The sequence below is a fragment of the Malania oleifera genome, chromosome 7 (assembly GCF_029873635.1).
Source record: "Malania oleifera isolate guangnan ecotype guangnan chromosome 7, ASM2987363v1, whole genome shotgun sequence".
In the NCBI taxonomy this organism is placed as follows: domain Eukaryota; kingdom Viridiplantae; phylum Streptophyta; class Magnoliopsida; order Santalales; family Ximeniaceae; genus Malania; species Malania oleifera.
In genome coordinates, this window is record NC_080423.1 from 93,967,454 (window position 1) to 93,994,248 (window position 26,795).

General features: G+C 34.0%; 1 protein-coding gene across 10 annotated transcripts; it reads right to left on the reverse strand.

Moving 5' to 3' along the window:
• Positions 1-5,821: 5,821 nt before the first annotated feature.
• On the reverse strand, positions 5,822-24,286 carry LOC131160041 (protein PIN-LIKES 6). Of its 10 annotated transcripts, none has more exons than XM_058115331.1 (12): positions 24,268-24,286; positions 23,970-24,106; positions 22,854-23,458; positions 22,042-22,121; positions 21,829-21,953; positions 16,002-16,123; positions 14,284-14,472; positions 13,518-13,592; positions 12,731-12,831; positions 7,299-7,351; positions 6,840-7,028; positions 5,822-6,310 (listed from the first exon to the last, which is right to left on the reverse strand). In XM_058115331.1, exons 3-12 carry the CDS (start codon positions 23,046-23,048, stop codon positions 6,189-6,191), a joined length of 1,251 nt encoding a protein of 416 aa, XP_057971314.1. In that variant the 5' UTR covers positions 23,049-23,458; positions 23,970-24,106; positions 24,268-24,286; the 3' UTR covers positions 5,822-6,188. The 10 variants fall into 10 exon arrangements, with proteins under 10 accessions (XP_057971314.1, XP_057971312.1, XP_057971316.1 ...); XM_058115329.1 differs by lacking the exon at positions 24,268-24,286 and adding an exon at positions 24,229-24,247; XM_058115333.1 differs by lacking the exon at positions 24,268-24,286 and having other exon boundaries at positions 23,974-24,157.
• Positions 24,287-26,795: the final 2,509 nt, after the last annotated feature.

Sequence of the window (26,795 nt, forward strand, 5' to 3'; positions counted from 1 at the left end):
AATGTTTTTCTAATGTTGCAACTATAGGTAAAAATGTAATGGAAAATGTGATCCTAATGAAGCGTCTACTAGTAAAAAGTAGACTAAAAATTTTCTTCCTCGCAAGAGTTGCGGAGGACCATCCTTTATGTATGTATTTGTATGACATGAACATACCATAAGTGATTGAATGATTAGTGATAAGTATATATATTAATATAATAATAATGATGTGATTTTTCATTGACGGTTCAATCACTCATGATAGACAAGTGTCATATGAATATGTGTACCGAGATGGTTCTGTACAGTAAGTTTGCACCCCCTACTTAAGAGGGAATCATTGGTCATAAAAGTAAAGTAAGAAGCCTATTGAAAATGGAGAGTCCTAGTTGAAATGTCCATTTCTTGAGTATGCTCTTATGAGTAGAGTTAAATAAGGATTTCTAATATTGAAGAGTAATTCTTTGAATTTTCCTAATTAGAAAAAAGCTCTTTCTTCAATAATAAGGGAATCTAATACGAAATGTTGGTTGATGAATTAATTATGATTTAAAGATTGTTCTTGTAGTAAATGTTGACCTTATAGGTCACACCCGGTTTTGATAATGATAAATACTTAAGTATTTGATGGTTTTCAAGTATATGTGCAGGCTTAGATGAGCATCTCAAGGAATGACACTTGAAGTAAGACATGAAAATCCTGAAGATTTTAATTCATATTGTAAATTCAATTAATGTAATATGGGTCTGTAATAGTAACTAGGGATATGGTCTGTAATAATTACTTGCATATCATGCATATAGGATATATGATATGCTCAGTAAGACCTTAGTATAACTCTAGGTCCCAACACTCATGTACATATATCATATAAAATTCAGGAGTGTTAAAAATACATTAAATTGAATATTATTAGGGAGTTTGAGAGAGCTCGGGTGACCAAACCCCAGGAGTTCAAAACTCCTCGTTAGTCGAACTGTTGAAAAGTCAACAGTTGACCTAAGCTCTCGGGCGACCGAACTATTTTATGCATACCTTCCACGGGCGCCCGAACCTTTTGAAAGAGACTCTTCACCAACTCGAGCTACCGAGAAATTTAGTTCAAATTAAGCCCCGAGCGACCGAATATGTGCGTTCGGGCTACCGAACCTAGGACTGGGCACCCGAAATTCCGCAGAAATGTTACTGACTTTTGTTCAGGCCATTGAATTGGGACTCGAGCTGCTGAACTGATTTAAAGGATTTTTATAATTGTGTCTATTCAGGTGACTGAACCACGGTTCAGCCACCCAAACCTCGCCGGGTTAAAAATATTTTAACTGAGGTAAATACGGGTTAATATGGGTTAATTGTGTTTAAACATTTTGAAACTTTTCTAAGAATACCCAACAAGTCTCAAACGGTTATAATTTTTACCTTACTTATAAATATAGGCTCATTTGTGAGGATTTGCAATTAATTAGCAAATTCATTAGCCAAGAATCTTCTCTTTTGCAAATATTTTTTTTGTCCAAATACTCTCAAATTTCCATTCCCTTGATATATTTTGAGATTGTGAGAGCATATATAGTGTGCTTTTGATTGCTAGATTGTGCTAAAAAACCCATTTGCTTGTGTGATTATTGATATTCTTTTTGGGGAGTTTGGCTTAGTTTTATCCCACTAATTTCATATTATAAATTTTTGTTTGGATAGACTAGCAAGCTTTGGGGTCTTTGCATAGTTGTTGTAAGACTTCCATAACTTTGATTTTTGTTATGCAAAATTTTTTTTCAACAAGCAAAAATAATTTTCAAACTAATAGTATGCTTATTTCATTGAAGAAAATATTTTTGAGATAGTTTGAATATCTTATTAGTATCTTTCGAATCTTGATTTGTTATTGAAATGTGTTTTTCTTAAATTCCAAGATATTACTTGTATTGAACACTCTTAAGCATTTCATTGATTATACCCTATTGAGTGTTGTTTGCACAACCATTTGCATCACTGAGCTTACACTATATCCATATTGTTGATGTGTATGTGATTGCACATATTGGGTACATATTTGCTTTACATGAAAGCATAATCAGTGTACCAGTATTATTGAGAAAAATATTATTGTATTCCAAGCATGGCTTGAGGGGGCGGTAATCTAGTCCGGTAAAGATTATGTGTAAAGGTTGAGGTCAGCTTTGTGCTAATTGACTTGATTTGTTTAGATGCCACTCCACCTGTTTAAGTGAGCATTATAGTGGTAATCCTAGTACTTGTTAGTCAAGGCGGGGACGTAGGTAATTTTCCGAACCTCGATAACACTTATGGATGTCACTTACATTTTACTACTTTCTGGTGCATGCTTAGTTGATTAGATTGTGCTATTTAATTTCTGCTACATATTGCAATTGATTTATTTTACTTGCACTAGATTGTTGTTAGGATATTGACCTAAGACATCAATTTTAAAATACCAATTCACCCCCCTCTTGGGATTACGATAAAGCTAACAGTAGATACTTTTGTGAAGAAAATTTTAAGCTTGGAGGTGAAAAAATGAATAGAGAATATGGTAGATCCCAAAAGAGTCCAGCCAAGCTTGGAAAAATATACTAGTTTTATAAATTTCAAATGATGAGGGCTTATGCTACAAGAGAGGAGACTAGACTCATTGGTGACCTTGCTAAAGAAAGAGTGATTAGAAGACTTAATTAGTAACTCTTCTTTTATCATGGTTGATGTTGTCGAGGCAAAGATTAAAATTATATCTCATTTTGAAAGTTATTATTGAGGATTCCCCTACCTGCAATATCACTTTCCTTGATGTCAAATTCCTTTTCAGGAGAGGATTGCTTGGCTTCTCCAACAATGTAAATGATGTTTGTTGGATGGTTCTTAGGGATTTTAGTACAACAAAAAATCAATCTGAAAGCACTTGCCTCATTTTAGCTACTAGTATTTTGGGTGTTGGATATTCTTTCGTGTGTGTGTGTGTGTGTGAAGTCTAGCTTGGATGTCTTCCCATACCCAAGCCCTCATTTTACTTGGCCAAATATGAGGAAAGATGGTTTTATTCTAAGGAAATCAAACAAGGTTACTTTCCATATCCACAACCAATCCTTTTCCTATCTTGTTGACTTCCTTCTTCTTGGAGTTTCTTATCACTACTTGCTTTAGTCAATCTTAGCTTCAATGTTTCTTACAAAGGTTCTACATTCCCTTTCTAATTCTTGAATTGATGGATTTATCACCCCAAGCTCCTTGGCATCGTTAAGCTTGCTTAAGGCACATCATATTCATGTAATCCTATGTACAGTTTATGTTAAAATATGAAAATTTTCAAATAAGAACTACAAATTTTTCATAAATATTACTTCTCTAATTTGAGTGGAATATTCAAACTATTAAAAATGATTTGAACAAGTTCAACTTTATATGCTTAATACGCAACAATATGTCGGTCCTATTTGTTAGGTGGTTTAGGGCCTTCTCAATCTCAAAAGTTAGCTCAAGGGGTGAGGCTTTCCCTCACATTTAATAACTGACTTCCAGCCCCTTTTACAACCGACATGGGATAACCCAACAATCTCCCCCTCACACATCAGGATCTCTCTCGGCAAGGCAACCATCGGGATCTCCCCCGACACGGCATACAAGGGTGAATGTTGGTGAACCAAGGCTTTGATACCAGTGTTAAGTGGTTTAGGATTTTCTCAACCCTAAAAGTTAGCTCAAGGGGTGAGACTCCCTCACATTTAATAACTGACCATCAATCCCTTTCACAACCAATTTAAGATAACCAAACACTATTTTCAAAGCTTCTTAGAAATTAGAAGGCTGCTTGCATTTTCTAAAAATTGAGCAATGTGGACAAAGAGCTAAAAATCTCTCTCTCTCTCTCTCTCTCTCTCTCTCTCTCTCTCTCTCTCTCTCTCTCTCTCTCTCACACACACACACACACACACACACACACACACACACATGTGAAATCAAAGATAAGCTTCTAGGATTTTACTCTTGGCTTGCAAAACCTTCTAATAAGGATATTATTTCTTGAAATCTTGACTTTTAGTCTTTTTTCAAATTTTCTTAATTCAAGTTAGACAAAAGTCTCCTTGCTAATCTAGTTTATGATAAGAAATAAGAAAAAGCCATCTTTTCATTTTCCAATGACAAGGTTTCTGGCCCTGATGGCTTTAATGCCAATTTCTACAAGTTATGTTGATTTATCATTGAATAAGATGTTGCTATTGTTATATTAGAATACTACTTTACCTAAAAGTTTAAATTGTTAGTTTGTAGGCAAACAATGTATATTAAGATTTAATACTCCCCCACACATGCAACTTGATAGCACATGGAGAGAAAAACACGCAATAAATAACATCAATGATAGGGAACACAATAATTTTTTAAACACCACACAATAAATGTAGGCAACAAGACTAGAGCCCAAACCCTCTTGGTAATTAACTCTGATACTATGCATCTTTCTTTGAAGACTTTAAGCTCTTGAAGCAAGTAAGCCACAAAGTTGGCTCCTAAGATGGGAAAAAAAAAAATTCTCTCCTTCAGATTTTAGACCTATTGTTTGTTGCTATGTCATATACAAGTGTATCACAAATATTTTAGCTAATAGACTCCTAAGGTGCCTAACTTCTTTAATTTGAAAGCAAAGGATTGTGCATCCAAGATAACGTTTCTTTAACTTGAGATCTTCTGCATAATTACAATACTATTGGGATCATCTAAGGTTGTGTTTGGTTTGCGGAATGTCTATTCCTAGTAATAGAATGGAAAGGGATAAATTGGAAGCAAAATTGTACAAGATTATTATCATTTAGAATGGGAATGTCTATTCTTGCAAAGTCTTGATCAAGTCAAGCATGAAATTGACCAGGGATTTCTAAAGGTCATTTACTTTTTCAGTATCTTGGCCTTCCTTTGACTACCAAGAAAGTTAACAAGTATGATTGTGCCGTTTTAGTTGAAAGAATCTCTTCAAAGATGCATGATTCATCTCATTCTTCCCTCTTATGTTGGTCGTCTTCAACTCATAAAATCACTCTCCCAAGTATATATGGATATTGGAGTCCTAGTATTCGACCTTGTTCATTCATCAAGTTGTGATTAAAGTTAAAGAGTAAATTTTTTAAGGCTTGCTTTGAAAGCGTAATGACTAGAATGCATGGAGTTGTAAGGTTAACAGGTAGAAAACGTCTTTAAGACTCTTTTCATTCCTAAATAAAAGAAAGAAATCAGTGGTCGGATGATGCTTTGTTCTATGGTTCAAGCACCTCATTCCTAGGCCGTCTTTTATTTGTTGGTCGGCTGTATTGGACATGCCAATATTGATGACAATGGATATGCTTCTGCTAATCAGTGAGACTTAATTATTCTTCTTGCCTAGTTTGCAATGACTTAGTTGAAGCAAGGATCACATTTTTTTTGTTGGTTGCAGCCCTCAAGGATTCACAGCAAGATTTCAAGATCCTTGGAATCTCATTGGAACGAGGACTGGAACAAGGTTTCTTCTATGGGCTCAAACTTTGCTGCTACAGTTCGCAAGTTAGCTTAGGCCGCATTACTTAAATCACATTTGAAAAGCATCGAACTCTCCTCTTCGAGCATATGCCTTCCGCTATTAATTCTATGAGAAAATTCTATTTGATGTCAGAAAGGAGTCTTTCTTTCGGGCTTATGATAGATATATTTTCTCCTTCATGTTTTGGATGGTTGTTTTCTAAATGATTGTGAAAAGTTCCATAGGTTGACTCAGGTTTAAGCTTTTCCAAACTAGACCAGACCAGACCAAACCCAAACACACAACCCTAACCCCCCGCCCCCTAAAAAAAAACATGGTTGAAAGTGGATCCTCAAAGTGGAAACCTTCATTATTTCATTAGAGATAAATAATTCAAAGCCTTATGGAAGGCTAATATAGTTTTTGATGATGATGACAAGCTGAAAGCTTTGAAAAGAAAAGAAAATTTACTCGAGGTAAGGGAACTGGGGTGCCTCTTTACAGCTCTTCATTAACAATGCCATGACTCAGATGCTCACAGGGCAGGCAGGCAGGCCATAAATATTTCCATGCTCTCTCATTAACCAAAACTAATACATTTTACCTATCAACAGGATCGATTGAACATTTCAATAAGAAGTGAGAGCTGAGGGAAAGTAAATGGTCAGTCATCTGGCTCGGCTAGAACACGTTGCCATTCTTCTAGAAGAGTACATGGAGATAGAGAACGACCCATCCAGCCATGGAGATGACTGCAAAAATATGAACCCAGAACAGGATAGCAGCAGCCTCCCTACCACAACCTCTTAAACTGGCAACCGCACCTACAAAGAAGCAACAAGTTAACAGTGCAGTAATACACATGGTATTAAACTTGGAACATTGATTTAGAACTTTGATATATAAAATGTTTTTGATGAAGCTGGAACTGATCATTTAGTTGCTCAAAGTCTTATAAAAAATTGTAATGGAATAAATGGCACATGTAATCCTTTTCTAGGCCAACACTTGACTGAATGTGCAACATGATAATTCAAACATCTTGTCATAGCATCAAAAGAGAGAACAAAATTGAGCGTAACAGCAAGGCCCAAAGTCTCTTCGTCATATTTGATTTGCAGAATGGAATGGGTTAGGAATGGAAAGGAATGAAAATATGAATGGTAAGCATGATAAAATCAAGCAATAAATTCAATTCCATTTCATTCCTATATACCAAATGTGTAGTTAGGACGAGAGACCTAGAACTGAATACACCTGATTTTTTTTTTTTAATACATACAATTCCTGCATGCGCAGGCATATTATAACATGTATTTTCAATCTGAATCATATAAGTAAAATCAGGCTTACCAGCAAGCACAGATGTGGGCATTGAATGCTGAAGAAGTAAGACAAACCGGAACATCTTATCGCCAGGGGGAAGGAATCCAAGTTTATCGGCTAACATGACAATGCCAAGTCCAGCAGGAGGAACCAAAACCAGCCGGCCAAAAATAATAGCAGCTGTTGTCCGTAGATCAAGTTTCGAACTTCCTGGTCCTACAAGCAACCAAAGCATAGAAAAGCATCCTTCAGTTAAATGCAATCCAAAAGTGCAACAACAATTGATGGTATCCCCCCTCCCCCACCCCTGTGCTTGTATGTGTAAATGCAATTCAAATGTAATGATACATGTTTTTCAAGTTCCCTGCTAAAAAAGTTTGTGGGGCTACTACTAGTAGGCCGAAACCGACAGATAAAGCACAAGTGGAAGTGACCTACGAAAGGGAAAAGAAAAAAAGTGAGACAATTATCGAGAAATAAACTCACCATCCACAAGGTTGCCTCCTAATGCCAACAAAATGCATGGAATCATGGCCTCCCTGATGGTAACCAACATTGTTAGATATTCATAAAAATCTAAAAAAATCATGTGAAAAAACCAACCAGACATTAAAAAACACTACTAGCATGCAATAAATATATAGAAGTATTATCTCTAAAATGAAAAAACAACCGTTCACACCCCATCCACCAACAAATGGGGAGACGGATTTGGTAAAAACATTCTGAACTATGCAAGTCAAATATTAAAAAAAGAAAAATTCTTACCCATGCTATATCATTGGGATCTACCAAGTACAAAGTGACATGTGATGAGGAAAAGTGAATCAAGATTATTGAGAATAAATTATGAAAATAAAAAATGGTGCACCATGGTACAAAACACCTAATTATGTTTTACTCTAGCAACAAGATTGTGAAGAAGAATATGTTAGTCTCAAGGTTTCATTAACCTAATTTGATGATAATAAACTATTTGATACTAATGACTTTGTGCTTTAGTTTTTTGTGATAGGATTAAGCCATTGAAGTTGAATATTTGAAAGACGATTTGAAGGCTTTATTTGTTTTATTTGTACACATTTCTTGTAATGTTTTCAATCTTGTATATCTCTAAGAATATGAAGGTCATGACACTAGGATACTTAAACATGGAAAAACACACAAAATGAAGAAACTGTTCCAGGCAGCCTTACCAGAAAGGGGGAGGGACTGTCAACCAGTTTAGGCAGTAGCTAGGGGCAGTTCACCGATCCCCAGGAGGCAGTCAACTGATCCACCCAGATTTGCCTACAATGATCTGATTTTCTCAAACGGCTAGTGCTAGGTTGACCAGCCTCTGTAAGTGGTCAACCAGCCTGATCTGTATTAGATCCCAACGGATAGAGAACGGCTAGTTTTACTCTAATCTCTATATATATATGCTCTCTAAAGCCTAAGGAACGTTAGAGAACACATTCATACTGATTTATCAAGTCTCCAAACTCCCAATTCTCTCTTAATCTCTCTTTTATTTCAATTTGCTCACTCTTGAGAGAAGTTACATAGAGAACTTTTGTGCCATCTTTTGGATATTATTTGAGAGTTAATTTTGAGCTTCAAATTGTGTATCCTTCCTTGTGTGGAAATTTTCTGTTGTAAGCGTTCTTGTAAATTGGTTGTCTTGTCTCCAAAAAACAAGGATTCCTTGGTCTCTGTTAAAGCTCCATATACATTGTTAGCCCGCAACCTAACAGTTTAAACTTTTAGGTAAGGTGGTAATCTAACATGGTATCAGTGCTGGTTACCCAGGAGGTCCTGGGTTCTAGCTTGTTGCCCGCGTTTACCCTGTGGTATTTTAAAAAAAAAAAAGAATTATTGTGGTCCTTGTCATGGGTGCTATTTATTGCATGTTTATCTCTCCACGTGCTGTCGGGTTGCACGTGCGCGGGAGTGTTAAAGCTTTATATACATTGTTGGTTCACAACAAAACAGCTTAAGCTTTTAGGTAAAGTGGTAATCTAACATTCTCTATTAAAACAGGGGAAATAGTGGTACCTCAAAGTGGTTGGCCTGGAGAGAGTGGATGTAACCGGTTTCTAAACTACTATAGAAAGAGTTTGCATTTCTCTATCCCTACTCTCCTTTATTTAGATAACTCTTTAATCGTTTGTTTGTTGGTTGATTAATTTATTTTAAATTTGGTAATCAAAAACTTTAATTTTCATTAAACCCAATTCACAGCTCCCCCCACCCTGGGGGTTGCCACTTGGGCCAACAAAATATGCAACTCAATTGTACAAAATCATGGCAGGCATGGAAGTTGTAATCAATCAACCTTCTTTTTTTATTTATTTAGCATAAACTAATAATAATAGTTCTGCACGACAGTTGTAAGACATAACAATATGGATCAGTTGGCAACTAAGAAACAAAATATCCAAAAAGTATAAGCTGTCAACATGAGAGTACTATGGTGGATGACTCTAAAAGATAAACTAAGGAATGAACACATTCAAGTAAGTTAGGCATTGCGCTTGTTGAAGATAATACAAGGCAAGGGCAGTTGAGATAGTTTGGGCACTTGTAAGGTAGGTAAATAATGCACTGGTAAGAAGAAGTGAACTAGCTAATGTTAGTGGCAAAAAGAGGGCAAAGGGTGGACCTAGATGAGATAATTGGCAAGGATTTGACAGCCTTCCATTTGTCATAGGATATTGTCCTCGATTGTGTGGAATGACAAAAGGATTCATGCACCGAACCCGCCTAGTTAGACTTAAGGCATGGTGGTGGTGATAACAACATTTTAGATAACAATGAGAATTGAAGACCTTGATTTAATTTTTAGTCTTTGTGTTATTGGGCATTATGAGATTTTAAAATTTCTTGTATATTAATATTTTCAAAAATTTTGTACCTACTTTTCTCAGCTTCAATCTGAATGCCAGAAACAATTAGAGCCATGCTTAATAATTAGGCCTTCCTACAAAAGCTAAATGACTACATGAGCACACATCAAAGGCTTGGCAAAAATCTTACAAATGCAAAACGATGCCAAGATCAATCTGGCCCATTATATCATAAAGTTGTAGTTATAAGAGTATATTTGTAGAATGACATGGCCCATCTACCAAATCAAGAACCTAATCATGTCCTTGCTAACCCGCAAGAACTATGCAGCACCAATTGTACATGAGCCAAAGAAATGAGAATTCACACATATATACATCATAAAAATTTCTTGATACTTTTACAATATACTAGTAAATTTACATATTGATAATATCAAATATTTTGTTGTATTTAATATGTGAACATGTTTTGTCCAAGACCATAAAAGTCCTGAAGTATCAATTGGGCAACTCAGCCATGCTCAACTTAATAATTCACAACTGAGACATAAAAATAGGGATCATTGTGGGATTGAGTAAATTGGAATATGCAAACGCACATAGGTTTCCAAGAATCCAAGCTTCCATCAAGGACATATTTTGGACACTGAAGATATTAATGTGAAGTTCATAAACTGGATTCTAAGGGCCATTTGATATCACTATCAAAAGTTATGAAAATAAAAACCAAAAAAAAAATTTAAAAACCAACATAGAAACTAAAACCTGAAAACTAGAAACCTGTTTGATTCAATAAAAGTACAAAATAATATAAATTAAGAATACTGCAATAAAAATAAACATTATAACAACTAAACAATCTTAATTTACATGGCCATTGAAAAATAGTAAAATATTTGTAAATGGTTATTATTATTTTTTAAAATTTTTTGAAATTTTGTGGACATTTTTATTTAATTATATTTTAAATTCATAATGATCATTTTATTTTTATTTTAATTGAAAAAGTATGTAAGAAATGAATGAGTTAATCTAAAAAAGTTAATTCTGAATATTAAAATATTACAGCAGCAAGTTGCCAAAACAACCAAAAATCATAAATTTTGATTTTCAATTTTTCCACAAACAAGTGAAAACCATAAAAAACAAAATAAAATAAAAAAACATAAAATTGGCAATGTAAACGGAAACATTTTCGTAATTTGTTTCTTCACTATACAAAAAGGAAAACAAAAAACGGAGAAAAAAATGATAGAAAATAGACCCTAAATTTTATAAATGATTTAAAAGGCATTTTTTAGCATATTTATGAACTAAACTTTACTTGATGATGTATTATAGAATCTAACCTTTTTTTTTTTTTGTCTTGGTCCCAATTCAATACTTTTTTTTTTTTTTTGCGAATAAGCTTGCTATGGTTCAATTTATAAAAGAGTATAGCTTTTGTTAGAACTTGTGTGTGCGTGCTTGCAAAGTGAATTAAGTTTTGATGAATTCTGAAACACCAAAGAATGAAAATTATCTAGTTTGAAGAAATTTTGTGTCAAAGAATGGTCTTTAAATGAATAATACTCTCTGGTAGAAGTTCAGTATTTCATCTGACGCAAGATATAAGTCTACTTGTAAAGCTCTATATTAGATGCGTCATTAGAAGCAATCTCTCTTTAGACGCATCATTAGATACAGTCCATTAGATGCAGCATTAGACATCTCATGCCTCCATTAGATGCAATTTGCGCATCTAATCAAATAGATGCATCATTAGAAGTCGTAAGCACATTTTTTGCTTGATTTTTCATTAGACACATAGTATCATGCATTAGATGCATTCTATACATGCTATATACTTCTGTCATATCTTTTGATGCATATCTCATTTAAAATAAATGAAAATTTATAAATGAATTTTAATTAAACTCAAAGCTTAGAATTTTGTTAAAATTGATTAAAATGTCTTGTTTATTAATCAAAAAGCTGTGTAATTATTTTTAAATGGCTTATCGCTCACACATATGTAGACAGCTCACTTGTAATCTCTGATTTTTGTTGTCTTTAAACTTGAAACTATATTGAGAATGAAATATTCTTTGTTGAGACTAAAATTAGCCAAAATATCCATGCTCCTGGTTATGACTGTTGATCCTTCATGCTAATTTAAATTTGTTTGTAAGGAAATTTAAGGCAAGCAGCTGGTTGTCCAAACAACTATATCTTAATAGCTTGTCTATATAACTCAAGCACCATGCAAAGAAGAAGATATAGGGAAGAATATTGATTGTGAGAAAGCACAAGAGAATATTGAGTTAAAAGAGTTTCTGTAAGCTAGATTCTAGAACCTGAAGCACTATAGTGTGTTATCCCCTTCAAATTTTAAAAGCTACCCAGAGCTCTCAGATTTTGAAGATTGCTTATTCAAAAGCTCATGCTTACTACATTATGTTCTATTGTGCTGTAACCGTATATTTCTATCACATAGACTAAAACTTTTAAACTTTTCTTAGTTCACTATATCTTGTTATTCTCTTATTGTTTCTACTATTTCTCATATCCTCATGTGGGTAGTTTACCCAGGAGAGGGCAGGTCGCCCTAAGGTGCCCCCTTTTTTTTGGCGCAAAGTTGTTGGCTTTCTAGTTGAGTGGGGTGTGTACTGAGTGAGGATAGGTAATCCAAAGTGCTCGTTAGCACATTGTAATTGATTAATTGATTGATAGTAAAATCTCAAGCAGATTGCTTGGAGAGTGGATGTTGGTCAAGGTTGACCAAACCACTATAAACTAGTTCTGCCTCTCTCTATTATGATTATGTGTTCTACTCATTCTTTTGCATATTAATTTAATAGTTCAAATTTGATTAAATTTTTAAACACCCAATCCCACCACCCCCCGGGTGGGCTGCATTACAATTGGACCAACAGCTTTCAATCCTATCATATGGCAGTTTCCAGGTTCTCCCATGCAGTTGTCATCTTAAGCTCGGCCCATACCAATATCCAGGCATATTAAAAGCAAAAAACCAACTAATTCTTGGCACAACCAACTACAAGTCAAAATAAGCTGCTTCTTTTTATAGAATGAAATTGAGCTTACCCAAGAATAATACAGCTGTCAGTGAAGAAGAAAAGTGGAGCATCAGCTGTAAATATCAATTTCTTCAAAAATGGTATAGCACCAATTGTCATCGCCAGGATCTGTAGCATACAAGAGGAGAAAACCAGATTTTATTTAAGAAATCACACTTAAATGAGGATGCACAAACTACAAAGTCCCCATGAAAAGTCTACCTCGTCATACAAAAAAAAAAAAAAAAAAGGCTTTATCATCTAAGAAATATTTGAGAGTTAGGAGTTTGTAGGAGAAATATTTTTCATCACACAAAGTAAATACGTTAGATCATGATTTGGATGTGTTAGCCCACTAGAATTTCTAATCAATGAAAAATTAGTTGAATTTTCTAAGATTGACTCTGTCCACTTTAGCTTTTGCAGCTCCAAGTACCTCAACCATGCCAACAGAAAGTAGATAAATTACTTAGCATGGGCTTGCAAAACACAGACCCATGTTAAGCCTTGGAAAACCACGTTCCAGATAGACCCTTTTCAGGCATTCCTAACCACTGCTGCAATTTACTGTCCAGGATGCCAGTTAGAACTGGTTGCAAACAGGCACAATTTTATGCTGTAAGTCCACCTCGGAGTGAAATTTCCTTGCAACCCAAGACCAACTTATATTTTTGCAGGAATGGGAAGATTTGCAAACTTGAACTTTTAAATTCCAATTAGAACATCAAAATTTCCATAAAACAAGACAACTCTCCTCTTGAAGAAAGGAAAAGGAAGAACCAATTTAATCCTCAAGTTTGTGAAAGAAAACTTACAGAAGCAATGATGGGGGGTTGAAGGATCTGCTTGAGCTTCAACTTCTCATATACAAAAACCAGAAAACCTCTTATCTGTATCAAGGAAGAACAAAATTTCAAGAATACGAAATCTATTTTATAAGGCACCATAAGAAGTGACAGAGTGTCTGATCTGAAGAAAAGCATGAATATTCAGCATTGTTACAACTTAAATGTGATATCAAAGTATCGCATTTAGGAAAAACTAGTATTGCAAGGATCACAGTGCAATAATAATCTTAAGGATATTTTATCAATAATATAATAACAAGCAACCACGAAACTAAAAAATCCAATAGTGGCATTGCATGCAATAGCATACTGTTGACAGTGGTCTAATAATTTAAGTTGTTTAACTATCATATGCCACAGGTTTTATAATATGGCACATGGTATGGCGTATAGGTGGTCTACTATTATGGTCAAAAATTTAAACTTTACATTATATAGTTATGAAGGCAATTCAAAATGCTGTAAATTCATGTCCACCTATCAGCTTATTTCATTTGAGTAAAGATTAGCTTAAATAATTTCCCATCAGTAGAGGCAATGAGAAGGCTAATGTTCTGCTTCAAGGATTTGACTGTATACATAATAACAAATGTATAAAGAGACATGCAACATGTGCACAATTTGATTGGCAAACATAGTTTTACTGGTGCTGAGCCAAAGATTGTGCTATAATTTATTTACTGAATGTGTAATAAATAGGGATACAAATGAATAAATAAAAGTTGGTTCTCACCTTTCCATTTTTTGGAGCATCTGAATTTGTTGGTTCAACCTCCTGCTTAAGCAATGGCATTTGCTCAAGGGTGGTGCCATCCTTTGGAGGACCCTTGATGGGAAGATTTCCATCCTCAACATCAAAGGTACCCTCAGGGGGAGGTGCAAGCATATGAAATACATAGGTGTATAGGATGATTGCACCAACCTGATATGCATACATCAGAATTTAAGCACACAATGTCCAGTACTACAAAGAGGGGGAAATTTAAAATTTGATGAATGCAGAAGCAATTATTAAAATAATATTACTAACATTGCTTTGGTTATTTATTCGTATATTTTAGAGTAAACACGAAGGCCAGTTAGAGATTAATTTTTTGAAGATAAAAAGTTACTCTAAGCAGAAAAAAACATAACTAGTTTGGTTAAGAATCATCAATTCAATCTATAATATTTCTTATGTTGGGATAGAAGAGCTAATTTTTATTTCATTTGGATGAGGATTCAGATCAGGCCTTTTTTTTGGGCTTCAGTTGCCATGATCACACTTCATCTCCCCCTTTTTAGGGCTTGGAATTTTGCAGCAGCATAATCATCTACACCACCCCAATTTTCCATGTCCCAGATGTGAAATCTGCTCAGTATGTTGAAGAGTTCCCTTTGGATCACACCAGGAAAAAAAAGGGTGTTCTTCGGGGAATCCAATGCAAAGCAGTACCCGAAGGGTTTTCAGAAACAGCCAGGTGACATTGTTTACAACTATACGGGTTGTGTTTTGAATGTGGTGCTACTGAAATTAGTGTTGTTTGGTTCAGTTATGGATGAAATGGTAGAAAGAGATTCTTCTTGCCATTCCTTGGTCAAATTCACATAGGCAAGGAAATTGGAGAAGTGGCCAGTTTATGAAAAGACATTCACACCTTCCCATTCAGCTCTAGGCCACAGGCTTGTCCATCAGATTTTAAAATAAGCAAAGAATTATATTAGAAGAGATGGGTCCACCATTTTGTTCGGAGGCAAAATTCTTAACAAAAGATCACATTTTGAAGATATACAAAAGATAATTCTACCATCCTTCACTATTGCTTATGGGCAGGAAGCTGTGCTTTGTGTCATATGCCTTTTTTTCCCTTTCTTTGCTTATGTATCTTTTCCTTAGCCTAACAATAACTTCAAGTCCTTCCTCCTTTATAATTTCTTTCAGTTCCCTGGTTAAAGTATTCTTGTTTGAAGGCTCTTCTGATGGAAGAAAAGAGCTCAATACATGCTAATGTCAGGTATGATATCAAAAGCACTAAAGTGACCAGTTTTTTTTTTTTTGTGATCCTTCAATTATGTTTTTGCTTTTCCAGACACTGCACTGCAGTGAAATGATGTGTATATGCATAACAGGAAAACTCAATTTGAGCTTGGGCAATAACACTTAAAGAGGCAACCATGAAAGTGATCTGCTGAGATCAAAGTAGTAGGACCATCTGCCAGACTGCATTTGATAGATGGGATGCCAGAATTTTTTTTTTTTATAAATAATAATGATAATATAGTTTCTTTTCTGTCTGAACCATTAAAATTGAATATTGTGAAACAAATTAGCCTAGATATACTACATTGACAGTTTATAAAAAATGGAGTTTGCATCGTAAATAGAGTAACAAATACGGCATGATATACCATGTATGACAATATATGGGGCTTATAAGCTACTGGCTATAGCAACTGATGACACTAGCTTACCCACTGGCCAAATGAGATGTACGCACTTCCATCTTGAGCACATTTTTCTGAGTCACCAAAAGGATTGGATTTGTCTCTGCATAAAGCCGCAATCAAGACAAGTGGCACATTCCCAATGTTGCCTGCAATCAATGTTTAACCCAAAACATCCATGATCAAAGAAAAGCCAAAGAAGACAACGTACTTTTTTTTATAAATCAATAAATCAATGCTTCAAAATTTCAAAGATGACAATCAATTCTACTAAATGTTTTCGTCACATAGGAACACTTCAGGATGTTATAAGGATACAGATTGTCATATTTTTTGGGTAAATAGATTGTCCTTTTTTGCAAGGGAAAAAAAATCAGATGACAAAACATTTAATAAAAAATGCAGAAGATTAAATGTAACATTGTCAATCTAAGTCAATCCATTCAAAAGATCCAACTCATATGACTAGGGAAAGCAAGGTTTGCTTACTTTAAAGAATTATGACTAAAAGCTGCATTCCATTAGGAAGCACAAATTTATTACTAAAAAAAAAAAAATTCCCAACACATTACGTCATTATTGTTACATTTTTACAAAGCTTCTATCAGTTTTTTTGCACAAATTTGCTGTAATTTTATTTTCTCCAAGTTCCTGTCATTTTTGTGGAATAATATACCTATTCAAATTGAGCTGTTTTCTGATTTATATATGCAATGATACTGGGTAACCGTGTCATTTCACTTCAACAAGGTTTCCCTTATCTTTTGTGGCAGAATACCTTCAAAACAAGCTATTTTCACAATAACTGACCCAAACCCACCCTTTTGATGGGGCTGAGCAAGAACTTGACAGCTAAGCGGATGCAACCAGGCCACACTCCAATGAGGAAAAAAGACGAAATCCAAGAGAAACAGAATCAAAATATCAAATCTGATTACAAGCTTAATCAACAATATGGCATTCAAACAACTGTTTAAATGCAATATGTGGACAAAGACAACACTAATTTATGAGCAGCTGGCAGCACATTTTCCTAACCATGACAGCAAAACCTTCTACTATGAAATGATGGTTTCTTGAGGTTAATAAAAGAAATGACATCAATTTTCCGTGTCATGTGTACAAAACATATCAATCCAAACAATCTATGACTAGCGTTGAAAAAGAAACATGAAAACAAGTGTATGCATTGGAATGCAAAATGCCATCATCTTTTAACATTTCATTCAGGTTGAACCAGAGAAAAAATTTATGTCCTAACTGGATGATTCCTAAACAGTGCATAATGCACAAAAAGGAAGGAGAATCAGTAAATCACTTGTTTTTTCTCTGTATTGAGACTTCTGACATATACCTTCATTTTGTTCTCTCTATTTGGATTAGAATGGACTATGCTGTAGATGGCAATTGATTTCTTGGAAGGTTGGAGATTATCATGTTTGAAGAAAAATGTTATGAAATCTTATATTATATTACATGCATATTTTTAAGAGGAAAAGTCGCACAACATTTGGAGACGTTAGGCACACCGTGGGCAAGACTTTTACTGGCACAGTTTTCGGTTGGACCCCCCTCCCCGCTGTTTTTCCTTCTTCGCTTTTTTTTTTTCCGTTTACCTTTTCTTTTTCTGTAGGGGATAGGGGGGGTACATTATCATTTTTCAAAAATCATATGTATCTTATTATAAAAAAATAAAAATAAAAATGAAAAACAATGTAAGATGAGACTGCAGTAAAATGCAGGGCCAAATCTTCATAAGAAAAACTCTAACTATTTCACCATATGAGAATCACCCCACTCAGTGGGATTTAAATATTGGTTGTTCTTGATGCTGCAATTCACCATATGAGAATCAGGCACTCATTTCAAACACCATAATAGAAATTTTCTACATGCATAGTATCAGGGCCAAATTCTTATCAGAATATAGTAGTCCTGCTGACCTTTGCACCTGGCCCAGTTGCATTTGAACAGATCAACACCCAACATGGAAATAATACATCCAACTTGGATAATTTGACAAATTGAAGACAAAAGCAGGCAATAAGACCATAACCCAGGACACCCTGTTAACAATGGCTTTGATGGCTTGTTAAGTAACCATTAGATCTAAAAGTTTAAGCTATTGGATTGGGAGCCAACAATGTATATCAAGCCTAAACTACTATGAAATTTGATTGATTCAAATTATATGATTCATTCTCCCTCAATATGAAAGAGTAAGCCAAAAACAACTTTTTCTCACCTTTAATATGAACCATTTTTCTTTGGGAACATTAACACGTACAAATGTATTTCATAAGACCTTATATATGCAGAAATATTCGTTCCACAAAATACCACCAGCAGGATAACTAAATGTTAGCGCAGGGGGAGTCTTCATGAGGGCTTGATATATAGATGAACACCAACTTGACCCAAAAGCTTAACTTTTTGGGTCTTGGGCTCAACCATGTGTATAAGAAGCACCCATCCTTCACTTTATTTTTCCAATGTGGGACAAACTCACAAGTGCATTCTCAACAATCTTCGCTTCACTTGTGAGTTCCAACCGCTGCCCCTTGAACGGAAACTAGCTCCCTCATGGGAGCAAGCCCAACTTTCCAACAGTTGCTTAAGTGGGTCTTAGCCCCACGCCTACGTATCTTGGATTGCATTCCACGTGCCTTCAAATCAATTCTACCTCCTACATACTGACCCTATTCGAATCCATCTACCAGGCCTAGATAATCCTTATGGTCTCGGTCACACACTTGGTTCTCCAACTGTTAGCATGTTAAGAAAATTAACTCTACACCTCAATTTTATAATGTCGCTCGCCCAGAGTCACGATCCATCGGCTCTGATACCACTTGTTAGCACAGGGGGAGTCTTCATGGGGGCTTGATACACATGGATGAACACCAACTTAACCCAAAAGCTTAAACCTATTGTGTCTTGGGCTTAACCATGTGTATAAGCACCCATCCTTCGCTTTATTTTCCCAATGTGGGACAAACTCACAAGTGGCATTCTCAACACTAATGTCATAAAATGCTTCTAGACAATGATAAAAGAATTCAAAATGCACAAATGAAATCACTATAGAACACACTTGAACAATTGTATATAACAAATGTATCCTGAACAATTTGTAAATAACAAATGTATCTCATAAGCCAACCATTATTCACATGGCACATAATGGTGTGACAAGAACACGTTCTCCAAACAAGGTTGAAGTTGGATTCTTAAAAATACTTAATCCCCCACTATTGAACCCAGAGTTTTAAACGATGAAGGCGTAAGGTGTGGTGTTTTAACCCTTATGAGGCAAGGCATAAGCCTTAAGGCGTTGAGGTGTAAGCCTTTTGAGAAATTTATTTTTAGATAAAAATGTCTAAATGAATTAGATATATTTTAAAAAATAAAGGAAAAAATAAAATCACACAGAAAATGAAAAAAAAAAAATATATATATATATATATATAAATATATAAATGATTTGTAAACTACTTGTCGGCCAATCAAAAATTGCTAACTTCAATCCATTACGTATATCATCACAAAATATAGCTATAACATTACAAAGTTCAAACTTCAAGATCTAAGATGCAACTCCCAAATTTTTTGGAAATGTCGAGGTTCAAGAGTTTTAGAGATCAGCTCATATAACAACATTCCTTTTATATAAGCAAGTAGTTAAAATTTTCTAGCCAAATCTAACTTGAGAATCATACATCCAAAAAGCATAAGCCTCAACTAAAAAGGCGCAAAAGGCATGCCTTCGTACAACTGCATAAGCCTCAACAGGTAATGTGTTAGCCTTTTGGGATTTAGTTTTTTGAATTAAGCTTCAAGGCGTTTTAGGTATACCTCGTCTTCAACCTTTTAAAACATTGGTTAAAATGAATTAGATATATTTTTAAAAATAAAGGAAAAAAATAAAATCACAAACAAAATGAAAAAAAAAAGTATAATTTGCAAACTACTTGGTGGCCATTCAAAATTGCTAACTTCAATCCATTACATATATCATCACAAAAGATAACTATAACATTACAAAATTCAAATTATCTTCAAGATCTAAGATGCAACTCCCAATATTTTGGAAATGTCGAGGTTCAAGAGTTTTAGACATCAGCTCATATTACAACATTCCTTTTATATAAACAAGTAGTTAAAATTTTTTAGCCAAATCTAGCTTGAGAATCATACAACCAAAAAGTATAAGCCTCGGCTAAAAAGGCGCAAAAGGCATGCCTTTGTACAAATGCATAAGCCTCAGCATGAAATTTGTTAGCTTTTTTGGTATTTAGTATTTTCGATTAAGCCTCAAGGCATTTTAGGGATGCCTCATCTTCAGACTTTTAAAACATTGATTAAACCCCCACCTTGCTCTCCCAAACCCCCCCCCCCCCAAAAAAAAACCCAACCCCCAACCCATTACTTAAGCACCAAACATTTAACTCATTAGGTTCCACAGCTTATTGGAATTGCCAAAACCCTGAAACCTGATTCACAGTTATTGGGAACACCATACCCATCCTAGAATGTGTCAAGCCTATGATATATGGTGCCTTTTGCATCCTAGATCATGATGGTAGATGATACTGATCACAAGAACTGCTAGCCATTCACTTCTTAAATGTATTCAAGGAATAAGAAAAAGAGAAAAAAAGAAATAGAAGCAATTGAAGATGCAAGGGAAATTAAATAATGGAAGTCATCTATGAAGAAAGAAAGAAAATAAATCAAAAGTGACACGCAATCTTACGAAAAGCGACCTTCAACATTTACTAAGTGGCTAACAGTGCTTCAATGCTCACCATGAACTAAAATGCAAATCAACTCTACCCCTCACATACCACGGGCCAGGTTAAGTGGTGTATCATGTCCTGCACCCACAGCAAGGCACAGACATACTCTATTCCAGGTAACAATGTCTATACCTAGTACAAACTTTCCCCCCTTATAGCAAAAGATTTTCCTCTTTCACATCTGAAGTTTGTTATGAATTAGTTTGTCTGCTTTTTTATATCCTTTTGTTTTAGCAACCTCCCACTTCTCCAAGGACACTATGAGAAATATGTTTATATATCTTATTGCAAGTTCAGTCTAATCTTGTTTTCTTCTCCCAATAGAAGGAACACAGCAGATTGATTAGAATGAGACCCTCTTTTGGATTAAATTCTCGGGTGCAGCAGCTGCAGCTAGGGGAAAAAATAATCTAAAAAAAAATACAATATTGTCATATAAAATGCACAAAGAAAGGTGCAATTGTACTTGAATTGTTCTTGAATCATACAAGTGCAATTCTACTTGAATTAATTTGTTCTCAGTAACATTAATTTTGCACCTCTTTCACTTTCTCCTCATTTCCATTTTCAGAAGATATTTCAAATTAATTTTTAGGTCCATTTAATTTTTTTAAAAACATGGTTTAACTATTCTATTTGCTGAAATATATCATTTTCTCCATTTCCCCTAATTTTGCATTGAATAATATATCTACTAAACTGTCAATTGTTATTTTTATAAACATTGTTTCTGTTGCAACTTACTAGTTGCATGAATTCACCATCAAGTTTAAAATGCATCAATAAAGATTTGAAAGTAAACCCCCAAGTGACCTTTGCAAGAAACTAGTAACTCAACCTCATAAACTCATCCTCTCACCCTGAACACATGAACACACATCCGATACTAAATATAACTTGAGAACTGAGATATATCAAGCTCAGGCTTCAAACAGTTGATGAAAAACAACCAAACAAAAATCTAATTAAGAACTCGACAAAATATACATACTTTCTTCAAAATAAATATTGTGGAATGCATTATTGTGATATATTTCCAAAATGAAGTGGCTTACCAATGCCAATCTGTACAATCGTAAACTTGAAAAATGGGTACGGTGGACGGACAATAGATGCAATGACAAAACCTATTAGAGAGCCTACTGTGGACGACAAAACAACATTGAAAGGAATGAACCACCTGCAAAATGTAAGTATGTAATTAAAACACCAAATCTGTTATGAAAGGCACCAGTCTATTTTATATTTAAGGAACAAAAGTGACTTACCATTGAAGCATCTTCTGTACAGTGATAGCTTGTCCAAGTTGAGAAAAGATTAAACATGGAAGCAAGAGTGAAAAGACTAACTGCGTCACATGATAAAAAAAAACGAGCTTATTAGATAAGAATTGACCAGCAGGGAAAAAAAAAAAAGTTTAAAAACACTCTGAAAGATGTTTTATTAACTCTAAAGATCTACCACCAATCTCAATTTGGTGCTTTATCATTTCCCTTTTATGGTGAAATATCAACCATTTACCCTATTTTCAGTTATGGCGCCCTCCAAAAAATAAAAATTGTACTTACGGGAAAAAGAATAAAAAGAATTCTTAAAAAAGGTAGTGATCTTCATTTTATCAAATTAAACTTATTAATTTGTTTTTATTTTTTCATGAGAATGCGTTTTTTAGGCTTCTAAAAGTCTGTTGGCTGAGCTTGTAATCCCTCTGACTAGTTCTCATGTAAAAATCTGTCGCCTGAGTGTGTAATCCCTCTGACTAGTTCTCTGTCTCCTCCAGAGTTACCCTACCGCAAGTTTACAATTTGATCATAAATTTACGCAATAAAAATTGCCCAGTCATACAAAAACCTTGAGTCTCATCCCAAGGATGAAAACCTCTGGTAGAACATCTAGTAGAACCTCCATAAATCACTATATCAATAAACTCATAAAAAATTGTTGCATTTCTTAATTGACTTGTGATGCAGAATACCCATAAAATTTTCACTAATCATAATAGAAAACAGAATAAGCCATCAAAATAAATTCAGCATAGAGCTTGAGTTTCAACAGGGGATCAGAGAAACTAGTGGCTTACCCCATTTAAGAGTTTCCTTCCGTTGGCTGGCAAAATGTTTACATATTTGGATGCCATAAGAAATCCCATAAAACACACAGTAAACACTTTGGCTACCGGTAGAACTGCAATTTTGATAGTCGCAAACAACGACTCTCCTCCGCCTTGATTTTCCATTGCAACTGACAACAAAAACCTATTCATGTTTTCCATCATTCTCCCTTCTTGCCTTCAGAGGAAAACGCTTTTCCCCTTTTTTTTTTAACCCCAGTGAAAACAGGGTCACCTAAAAAATAAAGAAGCAAAAAGCAGTTCCCTGATTGGAAGCTCCAGTGATAGAAACCTCTTGAAAGTCGGATGAATGGAGACTTCACTCATTCAACCACCGAGCCCAAAATCACAGGAAACTGAGTTTATATTCTTATTTATTTATGATGATTCCCGTGGGGTTGCTTGAGTCGTAAAAGGCAGCTCTGTTGTACAACAAGGCTACTTCAAAAACTTGCTGGGGAGACAAATCTTCGCCACAAATTTTCAACCAAAACACTGAAATCAAGAATTCTTTCTTCCCTGCCGGAATCACTCCCCTTGTTAATCCCCCGGTCAAGTCTTTCCGTTTCTTACCCCTGCCAGACTTAAACAAAAAATAAAAATAAACAAAAAATAATAATAAACGATAAATAAATAAAACATACTGCGGAAGCATCGGCGGCAGAGCCAAATCCATCTTGAAGAGCATTTGAAACTTCTAACTATCCAATGTATGTAGTTCCATGCATCATACGAAATGCGGAACAAATCTCGTGAAATTAAAATATATATCAGAGATCACATCATTTAAAAAAAAAACTGGATATACATCGCCGATATTCAAAAATAATAATAAAATCAGCGCGAATATAGATAGATGAAGCCTGAAGATAAACCATTTCATGAAAAAAAAATTCAAAAAAATGAAAATATTAAATTCCACTAAAACGCATAGACATACCGTTCATCTACAATTCCACACAGCTCATCTCCAACCAAAAGAGAGAGATAGAGATGAAACGTAAATCTCAGGAAATTCGGAGAGGAGGCTTGCGGAAGAGACAAACCCTAGAGAGAGAGAGAGAGAGAGAGAGAGAGAAAGCGCACCTACCAGGGAGATGGCGAAGAATGAAGGAGCGCTAGCTGCGGTTCTCACCGGACAGTCTGTATGTCTCTCAGTCTTCCGTCACCGTTGGTTTCCACTTTCGGAGCGCGAGTTTGCCAACGCAGATCATGGAGCCATGCTATATATATAAATAAATATAAGAGCAGAATAAGTATATCAGATCATACAAGGTGCGTACAGCGAAAGTTGCGAGGGGAGAAAGCTTGTCAATTAATTTAAGCAACGGCAGCTATTCCGTACCAACGGAAATTTCCTGCTTTGTCCCATTCTTATTTTTACCGTTTTCTCTTTCTCTTTATCTTCTCGTAATTCGTGAATCCCTCACCAGTTTCTCGCTTTTCGTTTTCTCCCCGACTGGCACGGCACGATCACGAACCCTGTGACGGACGAGAAGGCTCTTTTGTTTGTATGTATTAAGAGAAGTATTATTTATTAAAACATAATTAATTATTTCTGTGTTAATTAATTGTAAATTATTAAGGCTACGTTTGGCCTACAGAATGTTTATCCTTAACAATAGGATAAAAAGTAAAAGAAGATATTTTAGTTTGATTAGGAGAATAGGACTGTTTGGGGGCATCAAAAAATTAGACTTAATTTAGGAAATTTTTTTAACCGACTTTTGTGCATGAAATTCGAACTTTAAATTTGAATTTGTATTGGAGTTGCATAAAATATAGATTAAAATGATAGCATTCGGGAACAAAGATTCGAATCATAGATTTGAATTTGATTGGATTTGGATGAAATATAATATAAAATGGTATTGAACTTTTTTGAAATCTACATAAATTCAAATTCATACTGTATTCATCTACTTAGAAATGCAAATCCCAAAATTTATGATTTGGAGAGCAATTGTGGAGAGCTTAAAAGGGCATTGGGCATTTAGAATCGAATAGTTAAGAGAAAATGTGTTCTTTTTGTACAAGTAACTAATAGAATAAAATTTTTAATTAATATTTAATAGACAATAAATAAAGAATTAATTTTATCATGGCATGATTTGTTAGTTATAAAAAAATTAAATGTTTTTGTTTTGATTTTATTAAAAAAAATTATAAATTTATTTTAAAATTTTATAAGATTTGCAGAAAATAAATAATTTATTCACTTGTGAAAAAATATTAATTTTTTTTCTAAATTTACGAAAAAATATTTTAAATTATTTATTTATTTTTCAAAGAACTATATAAAAAACAGAAACTAAAAACAACCAAAAAAAATGTTTCCCAACTTTTCAAACAAATTTAGAAAATTATTAAATAATGTGATATTTTTTAAAACATATAAAAATTGTAGATGAAAAATAAAATATTTTTTTACTATAAAATATTGTTACAATTTTATTATTTTTAATTTTTAGACAATTTTTGTAGACCTAAAAAATAAGTAACATATTTTGTAATCCCTTGAAAAAAAAATAATTTTCATAATTAAAACAATTGGTGTATTCCTTTTTTATTTCATGTTGATTTATATGCATGACCTATTTCTAAACTATTGCATTTATGTATAGTTGATCTATTGGGTTATTTAAGGGACAACTTTAAATCAATTATTATGTTACTCTTTATTTTATAAGTGATTCAATTATTAGTAGTTGTTTTAGTCCTTCTACTATTAAGTAAAATATATTTTAATTCCCATACTTTTAATTAGTGCAATTAAGGACTTGTACTTACTAATTTCATACAATTCTTTTTATCATCTTAATTAAATCTAAAATTATCAATAAACTTATAAAATTATTTACGTATATAAAGTATAGAATTGATATTACACGTTGTGTTACTATTATTCTTAAAGTTTCTTATTTAAAAAAAAATCTCAAGAAGTTTTGTTTGTCATGAAGTAATTATGATTTTAAGTGTAAAAATAATGTAAAATAATATTTTTTTCATAATAATAATACACGAACCTCAAATGAGCCAACTAATCTAAGGGCGAAATTCAGAAGGACCTTTTCCTAACTTTAATTATCCAATTCATTAGCCATTAAATTAGATTTGATGACAACTTTAATTGCATAAAATAATAAGTACAAGGCCTTAAGGGTTCAATTTGGATGAAGATTTTCTGTAAGAAAAGGAAAGAAAAATGAGAAGGAAACTCACTTTTCATTGAATTTTCCTCTTTATATCAAGTATTACTAAAAATATAAGTTTGTTGTGATATGATTAAAAATTGAGGAAAATTAAATGTGAATGAGGTATAAAACTAATGTTTTGTTCATTGATTCGATATTTTTTTTTTTCAATTTCCTTAATAACCAAACATGAGAAATTGATTTCCTTCATATTTTTCTTTTCTTCCTCTCGTATTTTCTAAATTCCAAATGGGGCCTAATTGTTCAAATTGAAAGTATACGGATTAAAATATATTTTAACTAAAAGCATAAGAACTAGCTTATCACTTCCCTCTTTGATAAAATAATTTATGATGAAATTAAAAAATACTAATTAATTTATTTCTATATAATTTTGAAAATATTAATTAATTTTTACTCTGTGAGCCAACGAGGACCGTGGATGATGAGAGTTTTCTGTAAGCTAGCGGAGACCATGGATGGTAATGGAGAATTGTCTCGGGGGTCAAATTGACCGATCGTCCAACTGATACACAGAAGTCGTATCTACATTCCGAACTTTACCTGATCAGTAAGACCTAGGGGGGACGCTGATCCGTAAATTTGGTGTCGCACCAGGGGGTCCAAAAGATTTGTTGGTGGCTGGAGTTCTTATATAATCAAATATATATATATATATATATATATATATATATATATATATGTTTGATACCATGTA

Excerpts from the sequence above, each read along its gene's own strand:
- LOC131160041 (XM_058115331.1), bottom strand. The coding sequence starts at position 23,048 with ATGATGGAAAACATGAATAGGTTTTTGTTGTCAGTTGCAATGGAAAAT. Across the intron at positions 16,124-21,828 it reads GATTGTACAGATTGGCATTG|GCAACATTGGGAATGTGCCA; the intron begins GTAAGCCACTTC and ends CATTGATTGCAG. Across the intron at positions 14,473-16,001 it reads ACATCTCATTTGGCCAGTGG|GTTGGTGCAATCATCCTATA; the intron begins GTAAGCTAGTGT and ends TATGCATATCAG.